Raw genomic sequence first — 11,708 nt, forward strand, 5'->3', positions numbered from 1 at the left:
GTAAACAAAACCGGTATACCGAGACGTGTGTGCCCGGCCCAAGTCTTAACGCCTGTACAGGTAAACAAAACCGGTATACCGGGACGTGTGTGCCCGGCCCAAGTCTTAACGCCTGTGCAGGTAAACAAAACCGGTATACCGGGACGTGTGTGCCCGGCCCAAGTCTTAACGCCTGTGCAGGTAAACTTACAGAGGTAAACCACACGGTATACTGTAGTGTGTGTGCCAGGCCTGAGATATAATCCAAAATTTGTTTACAAACCTACTTATTAAACAAACATAGTTTATTTTTGTTAATGAACTGTGCCAGACTTTCATGATTGAGAAACCTCATGATATTAATGGAATAACTGAACTCACTTATGCAATGAGGGACCTACCAACATTGTTTTTTGGAATCTATATCGATAATGTTTTTCAATTTTCAACAAAAAATCCATTGATCTATCAATATTTAATAATGAAATATAGGAACGCCGTGCTTTGGATTTTGGTAATGAACTAAAAATTCTCGAAAAAGATTATCAATATAGATTATAAACCACAATATAAAAAATGTTGGTTGGTTCCTGCAGTTAATCGTAAATGAAAAATACAACAAAGTAATCTATGTGAAAATTGTGTTTGAATCATGGTTGCAGATTTAAGGTATGAGCTAATATCTAATTTTTATATACATCATTTATCATTGCATTGATTAGTTAGTCACAAATTTATTTAAGTCTTTTCTGGTTTAGGAAAACAATAGACCACCTCGTTATAATGCTAGCAAACCCCAAGATTAACAGATAGCTCACTTTGGCTTTGTATTATATTCCTCACCTATATTATTTGCCATTTGTATGATTGCTCAAAATATTGAAAACGTAAACAAGTTATTGAAGCTTGAAGGCACTTCTCAGTAATGACCCCCAAGTTCTGGACACAATGGAGGGCAAAACGATTTTCAATCATTATATTTAACAAGAACTAACAGCGGTTAAATACGAAGTTTCCATCGACCGACTGAGTTGTATTAGTGATATTGAGGTCAAGTATACCGAACCATTACTGATAATCGATCTTCTTTGATGAAGGGTATGGAACTTTGACAAAAGGAATAATGAATCCTACTCCTCTATTTTGTTCCATACCATTGTTCCATAGAAGTTAAATAACGAAGCGGCGGAAATATTTTTAAAACTGTCGAAAATAAAAAGTGTAAAATTTGAAGGAAGAGACAATAAACCCATATATCTCAAGAGACAAAACTGTGTAAAGACAAGGGATAGAGTTATCGTGCGACAGGATGAACTATAATTACTGGATATCTAAAACAAATTCCTCGGAGCCGATATTGACTTGGGCTAGGAGGCGACATATTTAGGCTTTGGCAAAAGTTGTCCTAATTGTCCCGGATGTTATGCTAATACCAGAGCGAGGGGTAGGGTATGCAGGGTTTCCTTTGTGCGGGCGCATACTTGGCCTACCATCCCAGGAATCCCAATAACCACGTCATACCTATGTCACAAACCCCATACCCCTCCTAGTCCATTGTTTCCTCTCCCTGCTTTTAATATGTCATACCTGGCCAGTTCTCCAGGAAATCTTCTGATTTTATTTCTTCTTCAGAAGATGGCGAGAATTTTTCAACTATTAGTATAACAACTGAGCATAAACAAAAACTTTATAAATAAAATTAATCAATAATAAGCCAAAGTGATAGATGATATTGTATTGGTCGTCCAAATCATCTGTTTCATATTTTTAACAGCAATTAATGAAAGAAAATTCTATTTCCAAAAACTAAAAAAAGAACCATAAAACCTAGCAGAAATAATAATTTAAAAAATAAAAGGAAGATGGTTCGGGTACGGTCAAAGAAAAACTCAAATAGTGATTAAACTATCTTTCAGACAAGAGGTCAGCGCGAAAGTCTTGAATAATTGACTTTCGCACAGATTTATTATTACACAGGATCAATCTGGGATATTCCAGAAACATAAAATAATTATTCACTTCATTGAGATAATGTTCGTATTGATTTAAAAAAATGAAATCAAGAAATGTTTGAAGAATAATATCATCATTATTGTGAAGTATTATGACTACCAATTAATTACTATTAATTAAGTTTAAGAAGACTACTGGCAGGTTTTTTGCCGAAACCACCTCCGGAGGGAGATAATATATAATCTAGACAATGTTTCGGTTCTACGATAATTATTGGGGTTTCATCAACTTACAATTAGGGGGAGTTCACAGCACTGAATCGCAGCACTAGCACTATTATTTTATAACATTTGTTAGTGTTACGTGACTAATTTAAAGCGCCAATTTTTAATTGAAAAACAATTATATTTGGAGGGATCTACCTGTACTCTTACCCATATTTAACCACATCTTGTCTCTTATTCTTCCAAACTCTTCCTAAACACGCTTCATTTCTAACTTCCCAATAATTACATTTTTTGTAAACTTATCATCTTTAACATTTCAAATGCTTACCTTTTTTTTTGTTAGAAAGGCGGTAAGAAGCGTGAAAAAGTGAAGCCAAAAAGGCGGACCTTATGATGAATCGCGGGATAAGAATTCTCCATGGAAAAGTAGTCAATTACCGACTTTTTTCTGTTCATTTTACATTACAGTGACAGATATTACAATTAACCACAACGTAAATCCGAGAGCGAGGTCAACTCCTCTCTTTTTGGCTTCACTTTCTCTTCTAAGAATAGAATATAGGCTATGCCACTACTTCCCCCTGTTTTTCGACAACCAACTATAAACGTATATATTTTCTGTATTCTTCTCAACGTTCACCCAATTTTATAATATATTATTAGGATTTAAGTAAAAAAATAACCTACAAACATTAAAAGTAACTATCATAATTCAATGAAATCGGTCTAATCGTATCCTATTTTTTTTTTCTAATAAATCTTAAACCAAATTCAAGTGAACATGAAAATATGTCATTTAGAGAAATCTGGAGAATGGGTCTTAAAGTGGTAGCTCCATCATTATGAGCGAATTCAAAGAAAAACATTTACATGACAAAGAGCTCATTGAGAAGTTCTCCAACTTAGGTATTTGGAATAGAGATTTCAGACTTTGAAGGCTCAAGTAGGATTCAAAAGGAGTTTTGTAGTAAAATGTTCGAAAAAATAAGTTTCGGCAGAGAAAGTTTTACTAATTTATAGATATCTATTATCCCATAATACTTCTGAATAGTAACATTTCCAATACTCTAATGACGTCAGTTACCGAAGTTCTGAACCAATGTAAATGACTAGAATAATATAATAATAAACATCCGAATATTCTGTAAGGTTTGTGAAACGTACGACAAATGTTGGAAAAGTTGAAAAATAATAAAAAGGATTAAATGGTGGGTAAATAAAAGAGAAGGGGCTACAAAGAGAGATAGTAGCCATCGAAGAGATGCCAGGTGGCGATAGGCCAAAGGTACAACTCCGGACTGTGTCTTTATCGTTAGTTACATCTCAAACCAGTAAACGGATTCTCTTTCTCTCTCTCTCTCTTCCTTGGTCCTTCCCATTATTTAAACAACTTCATTATTTAAAGGCAAGGCTTCGTCCCTTTTCGAACCTCACAATTATTGTCCTTTTCCTTTTGTACACTCCTCCAAGAAGGGATGGAAAAAAGCATAAAATCCTCTTTGTTATTTTTTGTCATCTTTTTTTGACGTTATCATCCTCTGAGGGAGCTAAATTTATCGCTGCCACTGACTTCTGTTATGTCCTCCTAGGTTTTTTCTAATTCTTCTCTTATTTACTGGTACGTCAATTATAAGAGACACAATTAACAGACTGAATTAAACTTGGTAGTAAAGAATAATACTGCTATCACGTTCTTCTACTTTGCATCTTATCTTATATTTTTATCTTATTTTTGATGTTGACAGAATTATTTCCTCGAAAAAAAAAAAAAGATATTTCTGATTAGGATATGAATGATGAGAATGGCTGGTATGGTGAGCTATAAATCACAAAACATTTTCAGTAGATTACTGCTAGAATAAATTTTAATCCAAAAAATATATGTAATAATACAATTAATACACATCCATGCATACTTTAGCCAAAGATGATTATCTTTCATAATAGAGACGGCAACAGATAGTTCACAGAATCATTTTAAAATCAGCAATCCATAGTTTTTGGCTAGCTTTAACGGTGCCATGGTCAGAATTGGAAAAGGAAAGACGTTCCGTAATTTATTTGTGAGGGCGGTGGTAGAGGCAGGATCTGGTCTTATCACGAGATATTCCGTGATGATAGACGGCCCGGAGGAAATGGAGATGATGATAGAAATTTTCTTATCTCCGTGCCCTCCCACTAATGGCGACCTGGTTTGTGAAAACTTTCTAGAGGTCACTCTTTGCTAACGAGTATTCTCACTTCATCGAGAGCAAAGTGATAACTCGAGGACGGTTCTGTATATCAAGCGACGGGTAATAATGTCAGGGAGGGGGGAAGGGGGTACGATTTACAAGTCAAATATTGCGTGTGGTGCCAACTTCGCTGTCTCAACAGTAACCACCCGCGAAAATCGGATCATCTATGTTTCAAGGATTTGCAAACGAAGTTTTACAATCTAGGGACGACTTTCATTAAAGTCGACAAGAGTAATTCACAACAGAATTATCTTCCACTACTCATCAATTTCATATTTTCAATTTGAAATATAATGATATGATCTACCAAGTTTGTAAGTGACATTTAAAAGCACAGGAAAATTTAGCAGTCCCATCATACTGTGATTTCCTTTTAAATGCACTTAAAACAATTAATGATGATATACATTGCTTAATTATTTTTAGTTTATATTATGTTTTTTTTATTTATTTAATACCAGATCGGCCTGGTGGGACTTACATGATTAACGTAAAAGGTACATTTTTTTTAAACAATTGATTATATGGGTGGGATATAATCTTATACGAAAGACACCCATAACTGTATACATTGTCATAAATTAAAAAAAATAAAAAGACTAAAATAATAATTTTTAGTAAAAAATAAAAGTAAAGTTAATAACAAAAACAATGATACTTATGAATTTAACGAAATAATAATTGACTTCTAATTGAAAAAAAAGAAGTGAATTTAAGAAAAAGATAAAGAGGAAAAAAAATAAATTAAGATAAAATACAATTTTAGAGTGACAATAATAGAATTGATAACAGGATGTCTTGTAGTAGCCTGGGCTTCAGTTTTCGGGTTTTGTTGGGTTTCCCAAGTTTCAGGTCACTGCTCCTTTGACTGTAGGTAACGGGGAGTAGAACGTCATAGATCTTTTTTTGATGTAATCCTCTATTGCCCCCATTTGTAATTTTCCGATACAATTGGCTGTTTCCTACAAACCAAGAAACATCCACTGCAATTCTTAGGACTTTATTTTTAAAAGATTATAATTTTTTCCTTATAGTAAAGAATGCCTTAGACTTCACAGCATATCATTAGTAGATTATTTTTTACAAAGATGTGATTCAAAGAAATCACTTTTTCCTTCCATTGAGAATACAAAGTTATGAATGCGCGTGTAAATTCAGGCAATGGTTCCTTGACTAGGGACGGGAACCAGGAGAGAGTAACGAGACAATAATGAAAGAGAATATTCCACCTTCATCAACATGAACGACCACCTCAGTAAGTTTACTCCAAATTTTCTTTCTTACTGAACTGAAACATGGTCTTCAGACAAATAAACTCATCAATATTTGCCATATTCAATGGCCCCAATCCAAAATTATAACACTAGCCTCATCTACCAACCTACCAAGTAATAAACAGCCTAAACTTACTTGTACTGACAGTTTTAATGTTGAACATTTATAAAAAATAGTCAGCACTAATTTATACAATTAACACACATATTTAGATAATGAAGATGCACAGAAGACTGAAGAAAAAAAATGCTTATACACCTTGTACTCATCACACATAAGTAGAATAAAAGGGAACATCGCACATACCCTTAATTCATAACACATATCTTGAATACTAGTTTACACACTGCTTTATTTTTCTGTATTTAAAAATTTCCATTAAAAATTTCCATTTACATTATCCTAAATCTTACCTGAATCGAAAGTCACTTCGCTGATCATAATCCACCTGGCAGCGAAATGGAGTTGTAGCTTTACGAACCTACCGACCCTCCTGTGGAGCTTGATGGACACGTTTCTGTTGTACTCGAAGATCCTGTCCTCCATATAGGTAAAGGATATCGGGTCGCCGTAGTAGTAGGTACCACCGACGCTGAACATGATCTTCACTTCTGAGAATACCTACAAAAAGAAGGGAAAAAAACAGTCAGATATTGCCATATTATATTTTAGTAATAAAAACGGAATGAGGTTGGGTCGTACTTATTCTCAACGCTTACCAAAGAGATTTGGGGGTTCTGAGACTCTTTGCTAAACAATGATAAAAAGATATGGTAACTTATCTCATTCCTGCTTTAATCATGAAATACAAATTACGTTATTTACGTCTAACATTAATTTAGCTTGGCTGATGTAATATGAACTAAAAATTTCTTATAGAATTCTCGATTCGAACTGAATATAAAAATAAACTAGAAAATTTTTTTAATTAAAATTAGTAGTACTGGACGAGAATTAATTTTTAGCCGATTTGCTATTACTTTGTTTTAAACCCTTTAACATGGTGCGAAAAGAGGGAAGGTGGATCGTACCAAATTTTTATACAAGAGCACATCCACTTATCTTAATGATACAAGAAGGATATCGCACAAAAAGCTCAAAAATGTGTTTTAGTTCACCACAGCTGATATGTTTAACTTCTTCATCAGAATACAATAAATTGAGACAGTCATCACCAACAGAACCTATGTACGTCGGTATTAAGGATACCGAGGTATAGAACGAATAAATATTGTATTTTATCGTCTGATATTGCATAAAATGTATTTTAAAATTGTTTATTAATTAAAAGTAGAAACTAATTGTTTCTAATTAATTAAACAACACCCGAAAATTATGCAAAAAAAAAAAAAGAAAATATCAACAAGTAAAAAACAAAGAAAACACAAAATGACATCACACAATACAATTGTCTATAATTACTTCTTCCATCTCCTTTCGTGCTTTTCCTACATTTAATTTTTTTTTTTAATTTAACATTTAATCTATGTTTTAATTCTTTTTTTTTAATATAGTAAACCTACTTCCACGGGTTGTATTGTCAAGTTGTATTAATTTGCGGAATTATAAAAATATTCACGACATAGACTAACCAGTAGGTCTCTCACCACTGTAGCATCTGAAAGAGTGCCTAGTGTATTGAGAGACCCAGATAACTACAAAAATACGTGAGGTTTGCCAAGGCAGTTGCACGATCACATAGGTTTATTTTTATTTACATATTATTAAATATTACATTTATTAACGAATTTTTGACTATTTAGTTCCCTCTATATTTGTTTGTTTAATTGTTTTTTTATATGCTTGGTCCAATTAGGAGGCAGCTTAAATATTTTAAGGTTTCTCCTCCACTTTGAGAATGTGAGTGTGGGCTCCAATTTCATAATGCTAACATATTTAATTTTAAAAAAAAATCTTAAAAACCGAATAAGGAAAATCATTTTTTATTTTAAATTTGTAGAATGGAACTTCCATTCTACAGCATGTTGCAGACTCCTTAATTGCTTTTTCTTCCTTATTATGATGTATACGAATATAAATGTCGTCAAAGTATCACAATCAGTGGATTTAGTATTAGTACATAACATTTTCGAAAAGAATTTAGACGAAAACCTGGATAAAAGGTGTAAAAATAATAAATCCAAGAAACGAAATATAATAATCTTTTGTTACAGCAAAAAAAAAAAAAAAATATATATATATATATATATATGAAGGGCTTTCACAATTTACTGAATTAAAATGGCTTATTTATTTATTCTTTTTAGAAAAAATGATCAGAAAACTTCACTATTTCGGAATTGGAATAATTGAAAGATTTAAAATCATTTTCCATCGCATCCCTCCGAAATCAGTTTAATAATAATATTATATTAAAGGGCGTTATAACCGTAGCTTCACCTTTCCTTTCCTAAGAGCCCTCCTTTGCTCCCCCCACCCTTGCGGTAGACTCCCCCGGATTATGGCAATAAATAACAAGTGCCCAACCAAGCCAAGAGATAGTTCAGCAATCTTATCGCAATGAAAGTAATTAACCGAGAAAAGGGTATTAATTACCAATGCGAATTTCATTAGGTAGAGATTTATTCTTCCTTAAAAGCTCGATTCCGATTCCATAACGAGTTTTATGGATGATAAAAATAATAACTTATTATTTTAATACTGTTGATGGTCGTTTACAATGCAAAGATCAATGGCTAAAAAAATTAATTAGACATTATGATACTGATTTGTGAACATACCTAGTTTTAATTAATGACTATCTTATTGAATTATAGCTTTTTAAAAAAGTGATTGAGTTACGGAGGCATTCTTTGGGGATTTATTAATACACACAGGTGGTAATGACCACATGATGTAACCTAACTTTGACTACAAATCTATTTCAATACACTAAACAAATTAATTGTGATAAATTCAACTCAGCAAAAGATAACATCGAAGAAACCTTCAAAGACACGTCAATATAAAGATTAACAAAGCGTAAAATGGATAACGAGAAAATGAAAGAGGGAGGAGAAGCAGGAGGCGCTAAAACGTTATCAGGAGAACAACAAAATGTGCAAGCGGAACAGGAACCTAAACCTAAGTCTAATGAACCTAAACCAGGCGAGGACGAATATGCCAGTGATGTTTCAGAAAGCATTGAAGTGATAAGGAACGAATTTAAAGATATGTATGAAGAAAATGAATATGAAGAAGAGGAGGAAGAAGAAGAGGAGGAAGGTGAGGAAGAAGAGACCAGTGAAGAGGAGGATTTGTCTGAATACAAATTACAGTTAGAAGAAAAATACATGAAAGGAATAGAATTCAACGAAGAATATTTGGCAAAAGAAAACAAAAAAATTGAGGATGTTCCACTGCAGCTTTATGCTATAGAAACATACATCAACAGTGTAAGAACGTTTTATGGATTTTCCAATCACTGGATACGACTCAAGGTTTTCGATTCACCGTGTTTTGAGATCCAGCCCTGCAACAAAGTTTACACGCATGCATCCTTGTACGCAAACAGGTCGATGGCTCAAAGCAAAGGTAATTCAAACTCAAATTTTTTGATTATTAATATTGTATTCCCACTTTTTTTCACTTTAACTCTTTCCTTATTATTTTTTTCCTTAAGTTATGAAGTGTTTCATCACAACTTATTATTTTCTGTTGTACTTTTCATCCGTTTTGCTTGTATAAGTTCATATTTTACTTCACAATTTTCAATATCTATAATATTCAGATGCTAAAGTCAAATTAATTAATTTTTTTAAATTTTAGAAAAACTGCTACCTGCGTTAAAAATAAACAAACTTAGCTAAATAAATAAATCTGAAGTTTTAATACAATTTCTTCGAACACTTCATTGTAAGCTAAGTTAGTGACTTTTATAAATAAAAACCCTTTCACCTTATGAATTATTTTCATTCCAGTTACACTTTTCATGAAAAGATATAAAAATTAATGTATATATTCATCTATTCTCATTTATTTTACTTATCTTAATATTACTTGTATATTATTCTCATATTGTAAATTATATTATGTTTTTATATTTATATTCGATATCGTAATCTTATTTTTTTTTTACTGGCTTTTACTGTTTTTCTTTAATCCTACTGGTTTTTTATCCAGTTTGTACTTAGGCCCGATGGTTTACAATTTGGGCCGAAATGTTGCCTCTCAATAAACATTTAGGGGAACTAGTGTATTAGCTATGTCAATTGATTGTGGTAAGCTAAACTATAACTTTTATTATTTTTTGCGAATCATTGTAAAACAAATGTGTTGTTTATTTTGGAACTTTTATGATCTGATAATTACCCACTGGGAAGAATGCTGCTATAAAATGCTTCTAAATGTGTAAGGTATTGCCTCATTGAAGAAACCATGCGAGGAGGGCCACGATACCTGATTATTTATTTGAGTGGAAAGAAAGTGGAGGTAATGGCTGGTTATATAAGAAATAAATTAGAAAAAGTACAACGTTGGATGACTCGAGAATAAATTTTACAATTGTTAAAAGTTGGACGAAAAATCCTATATTAAAGAACAATTTAGAAAACAGTAGCTAAGTTTAAGACTGATATCACAGAGGTATGTATACATAATATATTCCATTATTTGCTGCACGTCTGTCGTTTAAATAATTGAAATTGACATTTTGTTTTAAAAGCAGCTATTCGTATTAGTAAGAATCAAGTGGACCTTATAGCTGGGCCTATTCGGGCGAAGGTCCCCGAGTACTTGCTTAAGAAGTTTGTGGGTTCGATTCACTCCTGGATGAGTCAATATTTATTTTACGGCGGCTCTGAGAAGTGAATCTAGACATTCTCACTCTGGGGTTGTATCGATCCTCATTGGAGAACTTGAGTAAAAAAAAAAAATAAATAAGGTATGGTGTCAGCTTATGGAGCCCAAGTTTCAGCACGCCTAGTAGGCATAAGCAGTGTGTTTTCCTCTCCATTGGCCCCAACATATACAACAAATAGTATGACTTCTCTCAAGTAAAAACTCTCATAAGCTATTGGTAAACAAGTCTCCGAAGTAGGGTACTAGATGGATTCATAGTTCATAAGTAAAAAAATAAGATTAAAACAGCCAAATGAGAAGAAATTTCTTTAGTTGATAAATTAAAGTATTTAATTTGATTTTAGGAAGTGTATATGGTGAAAAAGGAAACCTTTCAAAAATGGACCTTGTGCAAACAGAAATCATGTCTCAGGTATTTGTAATTTTCATATTAAAAAATTAATAGGTAGAATCCATATAAAAATATTTTGAACTGATTACCCCAATTAAATGGCTTAGAGCAAAAAATTTATAAGCTACAATTTGAAAAAAGAATTAGAATTTTGTGGGAAATGTTCTTTTGTTTCTGTAAAAGTTATGTAATTTATGTAATGTTTCAGTAAAGTATGGTCTAACACCATAATTTCAATATGTGTTTACCATCAATTTTATGGAGTATCAAATATAATAAAGAGCAGGGGTGGCCAACTTTTTAGTATCTACTTTTTATCTTAACTGTGTATCGCAATTGACTTAGGCATTATATAACGGTTGAGAAGGGTTGTGAAATGCATACTGTGTTTATACACTGTGTATAAGGTACATTGCAGTACTTTATATGGACTGATAAGAAAAATAAATGTTTCAATATATTATTTATTTTTTAAATCACTTATTAGGTTTTCGAGATATAGGCTCATGGAGAAAATAAATTTCAAGACTCAACTTTTGATAGCAGCATTCCGTGCATGTGGTACTTAAAAAAATTGATTTTCCTCCAGCACTTGCTAATAATAGATTTTTACTAACTTTTTTTTTTTTAATTATTTATTTATTGTAATTTACAACTGTACAAAATAATACAATATGTAAATATGTAGTATGTTTCATATACACTTGGAAATATTGGGAAGGAACCACCCATTGGTGGTACTTCAAACATTAATTTAAACTAGAAGGTCTCGTGGCCATCTTCTTTTCAGACGCCTCGGAGGATTATCAGGGATTGTTAAGGATGAAAGATTAAGAATTAATGGGT

At 32.4% G+C, this 11,708-nt stretch overlaps 2 protein-coding genes across 2 annotated transcripts in view; one reads left to right on the forward strand and one right to left on the reverse strand.

Annotated features, from left to right (window-relative positions):
• LOC106690708 (discoidin domain-containing receptor 2) overlaps positions 1-11,708 on the reverse strand; it is a 411,939-nt gene that overhangs the window by 13,913 nt on the left and 386,318 nt on the right. The window contains exon 9 of the mRNA XM_067045155.1: positions 6,085-6,292. Within this exon, the coding sequence (XP_066901256.1) occupies positions 6,085-6,292 (208 nt within the window). The remainder of the gene's footprint in view (positions 1-6,084; positions 6,293-11,708) is intronic.
• The window catches only part of LOC106690348 (uncharacterized), a 10,770-nt gene continuing 7,573 nt past the window's right edge, over positions 8,512-11,708 (forward strand). The window contains exons 1-2 of the mRNA XM_014435763.2: positions 8,512-9,205; positions 10,816-10,883. Of these exons, the coding sequence (XP_014291249.1) occupies positions 8,659-9,205; positions 10,816-10,883 (615 nt within the window). The 5' untranslated portion in view covers positions 8,512-8,658. The remainder of the gene's footprint in view (positions 9,206-10,815; positions 10,884-11,708) is intronic.

Source organism: Halyomorpha halys, unplaced genomic scaffold (assembly GCF_000696795.3).
Source record: "Halyomorpha halys isolate HHAL.00 unplaced genomic scaffold, Hhal_1.1 Scaffold50.1, whole genome shotgun sequence".
Taxonomy (NCBI): domain Eukaryota; kingdom Metazoa; phylum Arthropoda; class Insecta; order Hemiptera; family Pentatomidae; genus Halyomorpha; species Halyomorpha halys.